This window comes from Zeus faber (assembly GCF_960531495.2).
Source record: "Zeus faber genome assembly, chromosome: 14".
NCBI lineage: Eukaryota > Metazoa > Chordata > Actinopteri > Zeiformes > Zeidae > Zeus > Zeus faber.
In genome coordinates this window covers 30719198-30734638 of record NC_137200.1, presented here as the reverse complement: position 1 = coordinate 30734638, position 15441 = coordinate 30719198, and the positions used below count along the sequence as shown (strand labels likewise).

At 41.9% G+C, this 15441-nt stretch overlaps 1 protein-coding gene across 2 annotated transcripts in view; it reads right to left on the bottom strand.

Moving 5' to 3' along the window:
* Positions 1-299: 299 nt before the first annotated feature.
* gabra3 (gamma-aminobutyric acid type A receptor subunit alpha3) overlaps positions 300-15441 on the bottom strand; it is a gene marked incomplete at both ends in the record, with an annotated part of 66847 nt that continues 51705 nt past the window's right edge. The window contains 4 exons of one of the 2 annotated variants that reach the window (XM_080014055.1): positions 300-620; positions 766-804; positions 12008-12213; positions 13925-14077. In XM_080014055.1, coding sequence (XP_079870181.1) covers positions 300-620; positions 766-804; positions 12008-12213; positions 13925-14077 — 719 coding nt within the window. The remainder of the gene's footprint in view (positions 621-765; positions 805-12007; positions 12214-13924; positions 14078-15441) is intronic. The other variant, XM_080014054.1, reaches the window with a different exon arrangement.

Here is a 15441-nt window from a genome sequence, read left to right as displayed (position 1 = left end):
AAACGCCAAAGAAACATTTGTTTACTCACAATAGGAAATGTCAAGTCGGAGCGATGAGAAATGCTCCACATCCACGTTCCCCCCAAACATCTACTACTGTATGTCAGTCTATGCTAAAGTGGCTCCACTGATACAGACGTGCAAAATATCAACATTGCAGAAATGAGACACACACACACACACACACACACACACACACACACACACACACACACACACACCCACACACACACACACACACACACACACCACATGGGGTGTAATGGACTTGGACTCTTCCGAACCGAGTGAGTGTAACTTCAATTTTGATTGTTGGAATTCACGATGGTGGGCTTTCTATTGACGTACGTGGCCCAGTAGACCAGGTTGAAGATGAAGAACAGAATTGGGAAAATGATGCGCGATATCTTGTCCACCTTGCTGACACGGTTGTAGGACTTTTTGGCCTCCATGTATGGGTCTTCCATTTTATGGAGGTAAGGGTGTTTACCAGAGGCTGTGGTTGCGCTCTTGGAAACGGTGGTTAAACCTTGATCTTTAGCTACATTGATGGCGTAGGTGGTTCCCACAATGTTGAATGTGTTGTTTGCCTTTTTGGACAATGAGGCGGACTCTCTTCTCTGAAAAGGAAAACAAAGACAAACAGTAACGGGCGTCAATGCTCAAGCACGGAACTGAAACAATACTTCCATTTGGACTCATATAGAGGAAATAGAAGCAACACCACAAGACACGACACACTTAGAGAACAAAACAAAGCCTAACCATATCTTTAATCCTGGCAATGTTACTCTGAAAGGGTTCCTGAAAAGAAAAGTAGAAAAGAAAAAAGGTTTATCATTTATACCAAATGAGCGAAGTTACATTCTCCATTTGTTAACATCCAGTGTCTGGTGAAAACTAGAACAAGTGCAGTGTCATCTCACACCGGTGCCACCGCTGTCACTTCACACACGGGGCCGACGGCACCGGGCCCCGTGACCAGTCAGCACACACATTACATCACACGCCGCCGGCCTCTTCCCTGACGGCGGCTCACATGTTTGATTTTCGGTTTCTCAACATTGAAGACCATCTCTCGCCCGCTGACAGCTACGCTCCAATGTTTGCGGTTTTGTCACAGTGACTTGATTTTGCCGTGTCAGAATCACAATCACAATTTTTATTTGCCAAGTGCGAGATGTACAAGGAGTTTCTCTGGGTGCGGGTGCCAACAAACAGTACATAAAAACAACATACAAGTATTCAAATGAGAATAAGATACAAGCAATAAAAGAAAAAGCTGTAATAAAATATACAGATTTACAAACACACATACAGACAAGATATACAACAAGACTGCCAATACACACACAAGTGCACAGCAAAGAATTTCAAAATAGGTGTTTGAAGACAGGATAGGAAAGATATGTGCAATGACATATTTTGTATTGCAAATACAAACAGAATCAATGAATACAAAATCCAGCAAAATTAAGTAACTTGTGTTACCGTGGTTGTCAGCGGGACCAGGAGACAATTTTCAGAAATGTTTCTCACCGTAGCTCCTCACCAGGAATGCAACATAAATGTAACAGCAAAGTGCTGTATATCTATTTATTTTATTATTATTATTGACTATTTATGGTTATTTAAATGCCTATTTGTATTTGTATTATATATATTTTTTAAATTAATTTAAACTTTTTATTCTATTTAATTTGATTATTATTTTTATTCTCAGCTTTTTTTCGAGGTTCTGTAAAGCTTCTTTTTTTTTTTAATGCTAATCGTCCGTAGTGAAAGGCACCAAACCTCACCAGGACCAAATTCCTGGTCCATATGTAAATGCGCCCGGTGCAATAAAGTGATCCTGGCTGGCTCTGAAATGCGTGTGCTGACTGGCAAACGGACCAAAACTCCATCAGACACCGGTGCGGCCCTTTAAAAGTGGAAATAGAAACATGCATCGGTGGAAGCGCTGTGACACGGGGCCCAGTCGAGCAGGGGCCGCGCGACGGGGGACTTCAAACGGAGCAGCAGCACGGCGCCTTCAAACATCCCTGACAGAGTGGATCCATCAGGAGCCGCGCCGGCGTCTACGGGCCATCAATTGTCAGAGAAGATTAAGCTCGAGCTGCGACGCAATAAAAGCGGCTGTAAATGCTCTTTGGCGACCGCAGGGAAATGGTAAATTGTCTGGACAGGAAGTTACTCCAGAATGCTAATGCTGCCCTCGCTGTTCACCTGGCAGCTCCGTCCGCCTGGAAGAAAATTAAAGATTGATGTGGCGGCGGGACGTGGATTGGTGGGGCGGGGCAGGGTGGGCTGGGGTGGGTTGGGGCTGGGTGAGGTGGGGGGAGGTGGGGCAGGGCGGGGCGGGGCAGTGTGGGGTGTTTTACCTCGAGCCTCAACCAGTAAATATTAAAACAGACCCAATAAATGTTCCTCTGTTCACTACAGTTGTAGAGTGTGACGAGGTTGAAGAGGATTATGTTCTTAATTCAACATCACATCAGTCGAGAAAGTCGTCAAGCTCATGTCACCACTACCCCAACCCCAACCCCAACCACTGTTCTTTGATGCAGCGGTGCAGCGACTCTGATTCACTGCAGATGAGCATGAAAAGTTCCACTGTTCATCTTTCAGTGTCAACGTTTTCATTTTTTAACACGTCTGGAAAATGAGAAAAGCAGCGAAGAGCTCGGTGCCAGAAACACTGTTTCTGGCAGATGAGAAATTATTATTAATATTATTTCATAAATGAATCCTCAAATTTCTTGTTGTGTTGCTCAGAGAATATTTGTGTGTGTGTGTGTGTGTGTGTGTGTGTGTGTGTGTGTGTGTGTCTAACCCTTGTGACAGTCTCTGTCTGTGTTAGGTTTGAAATGAAGCGTTGGTATATTTCAAAACATCACAGCCCAAACTCAATATCCTTCTGTGTACATGTGCGTGTGTGTATGTGCGTGTGTGTGCCTGTGTGCATGTGAGTGTGTGTGTATGTGTGTATGTGTGTGTGTGTGTTAGTCTTCCTGTGTGTGTTACAGTCTTCCTGTGTGTGTTACAGTCTTCCTGTGTGTTACAGACTTCCTGTGTGTGTTACAGTCTTCCTGTGTGTGTTACAGACTTCCTGTGTGTGTTACAGTCTTCCTGTGTGTGTTACAGTCTTCCTGTGTGTTACAGACTTCCTGTGTGTGTTACAGTCTTCCTGTGTGTTACAGACTTCCTGTGTGTTACAGACTTCCTGTGTGTGTTACAGTCTTCCTGTGTGTGTTACAGTCTTCCTGTGTGTGTTACAGACTTCCTGTGTGTTACAGTCTTCCTGTGTGTGTTACAGTCTTCCTGTGTGTGTTACAGACTTCCTGTGTGTTACAGACTTCCTGTGTGTGTTACAGTCTTCCTGTGTGTGTTACAGTCTTCCTGTGTGTGTTACAGTCTTCCTGTGTGTGTTACAGTCTTCCTGTGTGTTACAGACTTCCTGTGTGTGTTACAGTCTTCCTGTGTGTGTTACAGTCTTCCTGTGTGTGTTACAGTCTTCCTGTGTGTTACAGACTTCCTGTGTGTTACAGACTTCCTGTGTGTGTTACAGTCTTCCTGTGTGTGTTACAGTCTTCCTGTGTGTGTTACAGACTTCCTGTGTGTTACAGTCTTCCTGTGTGTGTTACAGTCTTCCTGTGTGTGTTACAGACTTCCTGTGTGTTACAGACTTCCTGTGTGTGTTACAGTCTTCCTGTGTGTGTTACAGACTTCCTGTGTGTTACAGTCTTCCTGTGTGTGTTACAGACTTCCTGTGTGTGTTACAGACTTCCTGTGTGTGTTACAGACTTCCTGTGTGTGTACCAGTCTTCCTGTGTGTGTTACAGACTTCCTGTGTGTGTTACAGACTTCCTGTGTGTGTTACAGACTTCCTGTGTGGGTTACAGTCTTCCTGTGTGTGTTACAGACTTCCTGTGTGTGTTACAGACTTCCTGTGTGTGTTACAGACTTCCTGTGTGTGTTACAGTCTTCCTGTGTGTGTTACAGTCTTGCCCCAAACAGGGCAAATGCTGCTTCCGCTCCCAAATCCCCCTTTCATTTGTTCACATCCTTCACTTTCTCAATTGTATTTTTGTCTTTGTCCAAATAGTTTTTATTTTGGAATGAACTGAATTTTGGAATCTGTGGGGGGACACAAACCGGAGGCACGGGATCGGTACCAAGACGTGGCACGAGTTCATGGTTTTCCTGAAGACGCCGTTTACTCCAGATGTTTATTCCCAAAACAGTGTTTTATCCCAAACGCCGGCTGTTATCTGAGCTCATTTCACCACTGATCCTCCCATTCCCACCTGGTGTTTACATGGCCTTAGGGGCGGGGCCATGACCGCTCTATGTCATCGAGTCATGATTTAGCCCCGCCCCAAAAAAGTCTGGACAGACAGACAGACAGACAGACAGACAGACAGATAGATAGATAGATAGATAGACAGAGAGATAGACAGACAGACAGATAGATAGAGAGATAGATACATACAGAGAGACAGACAGATAGATAGATAGACAGACAGACAGACAGACAGACAGACATATTGATAGATAGATAGACAGACAGACAGACAGACAGACAGACAGACAGACAGATAGATAGATAGATAGACAGATAGGTAGATAGATAGATAGATAGATAGATAGATAGATAGATAGACAGACAGACAGACAGATAGACAGACAGACAGACAGATAGATAGATAGATAATTTGATAGATAGACAGACAGACAGACAGATAGATAGAGAGATGGATAGATAGAAACACAATAAAATATAACAATATACACTAAAGTGACGATAGTGCCCACGCCCCTTGCGGTTGCCTGCGCCTGCGCTCTGGTCGGCTTCGCACATTTTAGTATTTTTTTCCGTTTTTTGACATTTCACTGCATATATGTATGAAAGTATGTAGATGTATGACTCTTGAATCTAAACCGAATGAAAAAGTAACAAATATACAGTGGGGCAAAAAAGTATTTAGTCAGCCACCAATTGTGCAAGTTCTCCCACTTAAAAAGATGAGAGAGGCCTGTAATTTTCATCATAGGTTCACTTCCACTATGAGAGACAAAATGGGGGGAACGAATCCAGGAAATCACATTGTAGGATTTTTAATGAATTAATTGGTAAATTCCTCTGTAAAATAAGTATTTGGTCACCTACAAACAAGCAAGATTTCTGGCTTTCACAGACCTGCAACTTTTTCTTTAAAAGGCTCCTCTGTCCTCCACTCTGTTTGAACTCGTTATCGGTATAAAAGACACCTGTCCACAACCTCAAACAGTCACACTCCAAACTCCACTATGGCCAAGACCAAAAAGCTGTCAAAGGACACCAGAAACAAAATTGTAGACCTGCACCAGGCTGGGAAGACTGAATCTGCAGTAGGTAAGCAGCTTGTTGTGAAGAAATCAACTGTGGGAGCAATTATTAGAAAATGGAAGACATACAAGACCACTGATAATCTCCCTCCATCTGGGGCTCCACGCAAGATCTCACCCCATGGGGTCAAAATGATCACAAGAACGGTGAGCAAACATCCCAGAACCACACGGGGGGACCTAGTGAATGACCTGCAGAGAGCTGGGACCAAAGTAACAAAGGCTACCATCAGTAACACACTACGCCGCCAGGGACTCAAATCCTGCAGTGCCAGACGTGTCCCCCTGCTTAAGCCAGTACATGTCCAGGCCCGTCTGAAGTTTGCTAGAGAGCATTTGGATGATCCAGAAGAGGATTGGGAGAATGTCATATGGTCAGATGAAACCAAAATAGAACTTTTTGGTAAAAACTCAACTTGTCGTGTTTGGAGGAGAAAGAAAGCTGAGTTGCATCCAAAGAACACCATACCTACTGTGAAGCATGGGGGTGGAAACATCATGCTTTGGGGCTGTTTTTCTGCAAAGGGACCAGGACGACTGATCCGTGTAAAGGAAAGAATGAATGGGGCCATGTATCGTGAGATTTTGAGTGAAAACCTCCTTCCATCAGCAAGGGCATTGAAGATGAAACGTGGCTGGGTCTTTCAGCATGACCATGATCCCAAACACACCGCCCGGGCAACGAAGGAGTGGCTTCGTAAGAAGCATTTCAAGGTCCTGGAGTGGCCTAGCTAGTCTCCAGATCTCAACCCCATAGAAAATCTTTGGAGGAAGTTGAAAGTCCGTGTTGCCCAGCGACAGCCCCAAAACATCACTGCTCTAGAGGAGATCTGCATGGAGGACTGGGCCAAAATACCAGCAACATTGTGTGAAAACTTTGTGAAGACTTTGTGAAAACGTTTGACCTCTGTCATTGCAAACAAAGGGTATATAACAAAGTATTGAGATGAACTTATTGACCAAATACTTTTTTCCACCATAATTTGCAAATAAATTCTTAAAAAATCAGACAATGTGATTTTCTGGATTTTCTTTTCTCATTTTGTCTCTCATAGTTGAGGTATAACTATGATGAAAATTACAGGCCTCTCTCATCTTTTTAAGTGGGAGAACTTGCACAATTGGTGGCTGACTAAATACTTTTTTTGCCCCACTGTATAACCCAATAAATAACTGAAAAACTATAAAAATGACAAATCACAATAGTATTTAAAAGCGAGCAGTGAACCAGGAAGCTGAAGCTACGATGGGAAGAAGAAAAAAGAGATGAACGAAAACAGCCAAATCTGCACACCTGCTGTGTTTCTAACTGGTCTACAACTACACACAGTCACATTTTGTGTGGTTAAATATGAACATTTTAATAGCTATTACTATTGTTAGTAATGTAGTAGTACACTGCTGCAATAAAATGAATACTGCTGAAATAACATTAATACCGCTACAATAAAACAAATACTGCTGCAATAACATTAATACTGCTGAAATAACATGAATACTGCTACAATAATATTAATGCTGCTACAATAACATTAATGCTGCTGAAATAACATGAATACTGCTACAATAATATTAATGCTGCTACAATAATATTAATGCTGCTACAATAACATTAATGCTGCTGAAATAACATGAATGCTGCTGACATAGCATTAATACTGCTGCATCAGTACTAATACTGCTAGAATAATATTCATGCTGCTACAACAATATCCATACGGCTACAATAACATTAATACTGCTGCAATAAAATGAAAACTGCTGAAATAACATTAATACTGCCGCAATAACATTAATGCTGCTGAAATAGCATTAATACTGCAGAAATTGTACTAATACTGCTAGAATAATATTAATACTGCTGCAATAATATTAATACTGCTACAATAACATTAATACCACTGCAATAACACTAATACTGCTGCAAAAATGTTAATACTGCTACAATAATACTGATACTGCTGCAATAATACTAATGCTGGTATAATCGTATTAATACTGCTAAAATAACATAAATACTCTGCAATAATACTAATACTGCTGCAATAACATAAATACTACTGCTGTAATATTAATAGTGCTGCAATAAGACTAATATTGCTGCAATAATACTAATACCGTTGCAGTAATTTTAATACTGCTGAAATAACATGAATACTGCTACAATAAAATAAATACTGCTGCAATAACATTAATAATGCTGCAATAACATTAATGCTGCTAAAACAGCATTAATACTGCTGCAATAGTACTAATACTGCTAGAATAATATTAATACTGCTGCAATATCAATACTGATGCAATAATACTAATACTAATGAAATAACATTAAAACTGCTGCAATAATACGTATGCTGCTGCAATAATACTAATACCGCTGCAATAACATGAATACTGCTGCAATAATACAAATACCACTGCAATAATACTAATACTGCTGTAAAGGTATTTATACCGCTGCAATAACATTAATACCACTGTAATAATACTAATACCGCTGCAATAACATTAATACTGCTGCAATAATAGTGATACTGCTGCAATAACACTAATACTGGTATAATAGTATTAATACTACTAAAATAACATAAATACTACTGCAATAATATTAATACTGCTGCAATAACATTAATACTCTGCAATAATACTAATAATGCTGTAATAACATCAATACTGCTGCTATAATATGAATATTGCTGCAATAACATAATACTGCCGCAATAATACTTATACCGCTGCAATAATACTAATACTGCTGTAATAGTATTAATACTGCAGTAATCACATTAATTCTACTGCAATAATATTAATACTGCAGCGATAACATTAACACTACTGCAGTAATACTAATACTGCTGCAATAATACTAATAATGCTGCAATAACATTAATACTGCTGCAATCATACTTACACTGGTGTAGTAGTACTAATACTGCTGCAATAATACTTATACTAATTCTGCTGCAATAATACTAATACCGTTGCAATAACATTATACTGCTACAGTAATATAAATACTGTTGCAATAATATTAATACTGCTACCATTTTACTTATACTGCCACAATAATACTAATATTAATATTGTTTCAATAAAACTATTGCTGCGTGAATAATTCTTATACTGCTGCAATAATACTTCAACTTATTCTGCTGCAATAATACTAATACTGTTGCAATAATATTAATATTGCTACAATAGTACTGTAACTGTTGCAATAATATTGATTGCGCTAAAATAATACGAATACTGTTGCAATAATATTAATACTGCGACAATAATACTAATATTGTTTAGATAATACGAATACCGATGCAATAATGCTAGTACTACTGCAGTAACATCGATGATACTATTACTGATGCAATATAACTAATGCTAATACTACTGCAAGAATACTTATATTTGGTAATAATAATGTAAGAGGTACGATAATAGACACTGCTGCAGCTATATTATAGCTGTCATTTAAATGTGCAATAGACAACTTTTCAACTCTCCCCTCAATGTGTTTCTAAGTGGTATCGTTTGTGCCGCTGTCGCAAAGACGAGTGGATCATTGTAGGTTTTCATCAGAGCGCGCCGTCCAAATGATCAACACCACTTTGTTAATAAGAGGGAAGAAAGAAGCATGTTCACTGAAGAGGTCAATTGAACTTGTCCCAATTTTAGTTTAATTCGATGTATTTTGTTTGCACAATCATAGACATAATCGACGCCGCATTGACTGCTTGAGCGTGTTGCTGCGATACGTCAACGTCGCCGCCATATTGGAACGGGCAAGACTGGCCTGTAAACAAGTAAACGGGGAAGCTGCGTTTTTCTGGAAAAAGCTCTACAACGTTTACATTTCTCAACCAATTCCAATGAGTCATTTTGATATTGAAGGGTTTATCATCTCACTGGAGTAGATTGCTCCACCGTCCGCCATTTCTGATCATGGTTGTGCGTTGGTTGACGTACTTCCTGTGACATCCGTCCTAATGCGTAGTGATTTGAAGGCTTTAGGGAACCAATCTAAACGCCGATGGTGTCATTATTCTACAGCCATGACACTGTGCAGTCAACACTGACTTCATGATGATAAGTAAAAGCAAAAAAGTTGTCGACTGCCCCTTTAAAGGGTCTGCCAAAAAAGTCCAAATATCAGTAAGTGATTCATGTGCAAACACTGTAGCCCTGAACACTCTGACCCCTGACTCATCCAGAACAAATAGAAATAGAACAGTAATGTTTTTAATGTGTTTTTTTTTGTTGCAACAATACAAAAAAATCCTTGTATTGTATACACTGTTTCTGCAATCGTCAGGGCCACCTTTCTAGGTCTTTCATCTCGAATTTTTTCTTATAACACAGGCGATTGCCATCCAAAATGATTGACACATTTGTATATTGTGACCATGAAACTTCTCAGTCGTCAGGGTGATTCTCAGAATTGCGCCGCAGAGCGGAGGGTTTCTCTTGTCTTGGATGCCCCGTCCTAACGGCAACAGCCTGTGTCGTGTTCTCGTGGGGGCCGTGCTGAGCATGCAGCTGTCATGACGGATAAAAAAGAAATGGGGTCAATAAGGGAGACACGGCACTCCCAGAACGCTCCCAGAACGCTCCCAGAACGCTCCCGGAACGCTCCCAGAACGCTCCCGGAACGCTCCCAGAACGCTCCCAGAACGCTCCCAGAACGCTCCCAGAACGCTCCCGGAACGCTCCCAGAACGCTCCCAGAACGCTCCCAGAACGCTCCCAGAACGCTCCCAGAACGCTCCCAAACGCTCCCAGAACATTTCCAGAACGCTCCCAGAACGCTCCTCGCCAGAAAAATCGACTAGAAAGTAAAGAAGCTGTATGTGCTTCCTCCCTGTGCAGCATAAAGTATCCATCTACCTATCTATCTATCTACCTATCTACCTATCTATCTATCTATCTATCTATCTATCTATCTATCTATCTATCTATCTATCTATCTACCTATCTACCTATCTATCTATCTATCTATCTATCTATCTATCTATCTATCTATCTATCTATCTATCTATCTGTCTGTCTGTCTGTCTGTCTGTCTGTCTGTCTGTCTGTCTGTCTGTCTGTCTGTCTGTCTGTCTGTCTGTCTGTCTGTCTGTCTGTCTGTCTGTCTGTCTGTCTGTCTGTCTATCTATCTATCTATCTATCTATCTATCTATCTATCTATCTATCTATCTATCTATCTATCTATCTGTCTGTCTGTCTGTCTATCTATCTATCTATCTATCTATCTATCTATCTATCTGTCTATCTATCTATCTATCTATCTATCTATCTATCTATCTATCTATCTATCTATCTATCTATCTATCTATCTATCTATCTGTCTATCTATCTACCTATCTGTCTATCTATCTATCTGTCTGTCTGTCTGTCTGTCTGTCTGTCTGTCTGTCTGTCTGTCTGTCTATCTGTCTATCTACCCATTTATCTGTCCGTCTATCTAATCTATTCTGTACAAACCAAAATAACAGGGACTGAATATTTATCAACACTTGTGAATCTATTGTGTCTATTTCTATTTATTTCGTCTGCCATTTCCAGCCACGCAGCTCTCCAATCACCTGGCAATTAGCACGACATTAATGCCCGAAAAACCCTGTCGAGTACGCTCCAAACTGTCAGCGAGAGCTTTTATCTCTCTGCAGACCCTATACGGCGCAAGAACCTCATATGGCGCCGATTCCCGAAAATCTCACACTGAATTAACCCTTTCAATAATGGAGTGAATAGACCTTTTTAAAGCGTATAGTCGACTGTAGCTGAATTCCTTGCAGCACCAGCAACATGCATTTGCCTCAGCACCCTGACCCCAGCACTGTCAACTATGGTCACATGGAACTTCTCCTCAGTGTTCATCCATGTAGGGATTGCATCGATTTTATTTATTATTATTTAGGTTTTGCTTCATTACAGTACACTTTTGAATCATCAACATCGCTTCGATATGCAGAAAGAAAACCATATTTTGGTGAAAAATGTGCCTCCCACCATGATGAGAGCAGACATTAGAGTATATGTATTCCTTCATAAATCATAGCGACTGTCTCTGGAAGTTTACCAGTAAAGCCCAACTCACAGCGTTCTGCACTGCTGTCCCTGTTCCATTTGCTTGTTAATGAATAAATGAAAAGCCTCTTTACAGTCTTTATAGAGTAGGCAGGATGGTTTTAAGGGAGGGGACTTGCTACCAGTGTTTCCAAAGTGCAATTCTGTCCTTGTCGCAAAATGAGGACTTTCTTTCTTCGTTTCTATGCCATCAGCAATGAGCACGGTTCCTCTCTTGATTTTTTATATATTTTCTTCCCTCAGAGGGTTATCGAGGGAACGGAGCAAATTAAAAGTCGTGTGGAATTTTGCGCACAAGGGCATTGGAAATCTTCCGAGAACAGAGACAGATGAGGAAACTCATTCCAGTCAAACGATCTGTTTGTGGTTGGAAACTTCTGCAGCGCCAGCGAGTGCATGAGGAGGGAGAGCGGGGAGTCGAAAAGCTATGTAAATGTTTTATTGTGCAGCGATACCATACCCCCTTACTACTCAAACGCAGAAGTAAATCACATGAATCCATTGCTCTATAATGCAAATTCGTTGACACTCACCCTTATTTCCATGCCCTCTTTCTTGCCATCCCATGCCCAGCTGCGCTTGGTGAAGTAGTTGACGGTGGCAAACTCAATCAGGGCAGAGAAGACAAAGGCGTAGCACACGGCCATGAACCAGTCCATGGCTGTGGCATAGGCCACCTTAGGGAGGGAGTTTCTAGCACTGATGCTTAGTGTGGTCATGGTTAGCACAGTGGTGACACCTGAGAGGAAAAGGGGAAAAAAGACACAAAAAAACAACATTATTTAGAGTTGAGGATACTCTAACCCACCGAGCGATGCATGACTCCACCGCTCCACTGCCTTTGAGCAAGCGGGGATGTGGCGTGACCGGAGGTGGATCAAGCTTTCGTCTGCAGATTCACGAGGAGCGGGATTTATCCTCCGGCAAATTGATGTCCAAGCCGGCCCCTGTAACCTTGGCTGAAGTCGGCAGCGTCATCCGCACGACGCCTTTGCTCCACTGCCGTCGTCGGACCCATGAGAGCCACAAATTAAAAGACTTTCGGTCGAGCTCTGCCAAGACAGTGCGATGATGAAGTGTGCGATTGATGACACCCCGTGTTTATTTAGCATCGCTCAGGGGTCAGTTTCTCGCCGTCTGCCATGGAATTTATGTGAATGTTGAATTAAATGAGTGAATATATGATACATGGAGACGTAGTGTGCAGCACGCTGCCTTTGAATAGCCAGGACCCCAGAATAGTGCCCAAACCAAATGGTGATTGTTCTTTTGCCGGGTACACGGACAGATTGGATATGCAGACACGCTCATGTGCCAAAATACTGCCCGATCAAATAAGTGTTTAATACTGTCAAATGATCTGTCCATAATTGTATTATTAACTGTGACATTGTTTTACAAAACTGTCCTTTCCCCAGACATCCAAAGGGCTCACAACGTCCTTTTTGACAGGAGCTAAAAGCGGCCATGTTTTATTTGGTTCCCTGACAGCAGCAGTAGGACCCGACCTTCCCCACAACTCTAAAGCAATTTAGTCAGGCGAGGTCCCGTTTTGCAGACCACGTGTCTGCGGCAGATGAAACCCGACAAGTTGCCAGAATGATCTGGAGCTCAGTAAGTAATAGTTGTAAAACCTTGGCAGAGGAGTCCAACATCGCTTTAAACGCGCCACCCTTCCCTTCATCACCTCCCTCCACTCAAGGCGGGCGACACCACTTCCTCCAACTGAATTTATTTTCAACTCTGCTCCCACTAATCTGTAATAATCAGATATTCTTTGCAGTGGCTGAGGTAACAATGAGTAAATCTTGTAAAACAAACACATGAAACCCTTTAAACTCTTTAAATTTGACTTTGTTAGAAGATTAGAAGCGACTGCGATATTTACTTTTTCTGCCCTCACATCCAGAGCTGTGGCTGGATCAGAGGAGCAGGTTGATTCATTACTGTACATAGGGCTGGGCATAGTACATAGTGACAAAATCAACAATCAATCAATTATCTTTTTTCTTATAAGCTTTATTTTGATTTTTTTTAATTTAATCTCCCATTCTGAACCCCCCTCCCAGTGAAAATATATCTTATTTTGTATATTTTTATTTTTTACAAATTCCTCCATATCGATAATTTGACGATATTTCGGATTTGACTATTGGTACTTTCATAAAATATTTACACGCCAGAAATATTAGATAAACAATCATTAGTCATGTGGATTTAATTGAAGATTGCATTGCTTTACTGTAATGCATTTAACTATATCCCATTATTATTCCCATTGATAAGATGAATCCCAGATGACATCTAGTCTCATGGTCTCACAACAACATCATATGGATATATGGCCCCGCCCACACTGCACAGGTGTTAATCTATGATGTCATCATTTAACAGCTCCAAATAACCCTGAGGTGCATTTTGAGGCTGAGAAGACAGAGGGAAGCACTCACCGAACACAGTGCGTGCAGGAACGGATTCTCTGTTGAGCCAGAAGGAAACCTGAGACAGTATGACAGTCATGATGCATGGGAGGTAGGTTTGAATCACAAAATAGCCAATTTTCCTTTTCAAATGGAAATATGTAGTCATCACTACATATTCTCCTGAGGTAAAAGGGGAAAAGAGAGAGAGAGTGAGAGAGAGAGAGACAGAAAGAGAGAGTGAGAGATAATAATAATAAAGGTAAACTCAGTCCACAGCCACATTTAGGTTTAATAATGCAAAATTATATTTAAGATGCAGTGTTAGGATTTACTTTCCACACAATCAAACGGCTCCCAGACAGCGTGAGGCAGCGTTACTGTGTACGGCGTTTGATCTCAAAAAAATATATATATCTCAATCATTTTCTCATTTTTATATTCTTGTAATATTGACTTGGCCAGGAGTAGAGACGTAAGCAGCTTCATCTTTTTGTTAAGGTAAGCACATTGAAAGAAGCAATAATCCTTGAGAAATACAGCAGAAAAAAACCCATCCCAGGCCACGTACTGCGAGCCCAGGATGCCTCCCTGGAAAGGCTGCACTGAAGTTTAATTTGACTCCATTTAATTTGCTGGAGGCCTCGTCAGTCAGGCTTCAGGTCCACAGCCCCGGCGGTGCCTGAGGTCTAGAAGCTTGGCGTGCGTCATTAAAACTCCTCATCGACAGTTAAACCTTGAAGGCCGCCGCCCGACGAGACCTGGGCCGACCCCGCCTCCACGGAAGGCAGCGTTCGGCGGCCGCGTGACTCCTCTCAGACAACGGGATTGACCTCTGACCCTCCAAACTGGACGTGCCCGGGGGAAGGGGCCGTCTCGACGGGTCTTCCGACCCCCTTGACCGCCCCCCAGCAGGAGGCCGAGCTCTGAGACTGGGGACACAGCGAGCGGAGCCGACCGGAGCTGGAATCTCTCCGGTGTCACTTAGTTGCAGAGCTCAGCAATCTGGCAGTAATTACCAGTTGCTCCAAGGTAGCAAACCATTATCTACAGGCCTCCAGTGCCTGCAGCATCATCTATAGTCTCCCAGGACGGCAACCTGAAGCACCTCATTGTTACGGAATAATGTCTTTCTAAAGGGAGCGGAGGGCAATTAAAATGACTTCGCGACGACGGTATTAATACTACGATGGATATTTCACTGTTTCCACTGGAAACTGAATATAATGAAGTAACAAGAAATACCTGGGGGCAGGGCGGGGGGGCACAAGTTGTACCCACTCTATACCTTTAACCATCTTTATGAATATCCACAACATAACCTTCACTCATCTCTACCAGTTACATCGTTATTACATGATGTCATTGTTTCATTCATTCATGGTTAAAATGCTGCACAAGCTGAACGTCTGTGCAGCCACAGACTTTCAGCTTGAATGGAAAACGGCGGCAGGGAAAAAAAACAAAAACAAAACCGGTTTTCTGTAACGGCCGAGGCAAGGACGACCCGAGATCCACGTGTCCAGTCCAACAGATCACAGCAACGG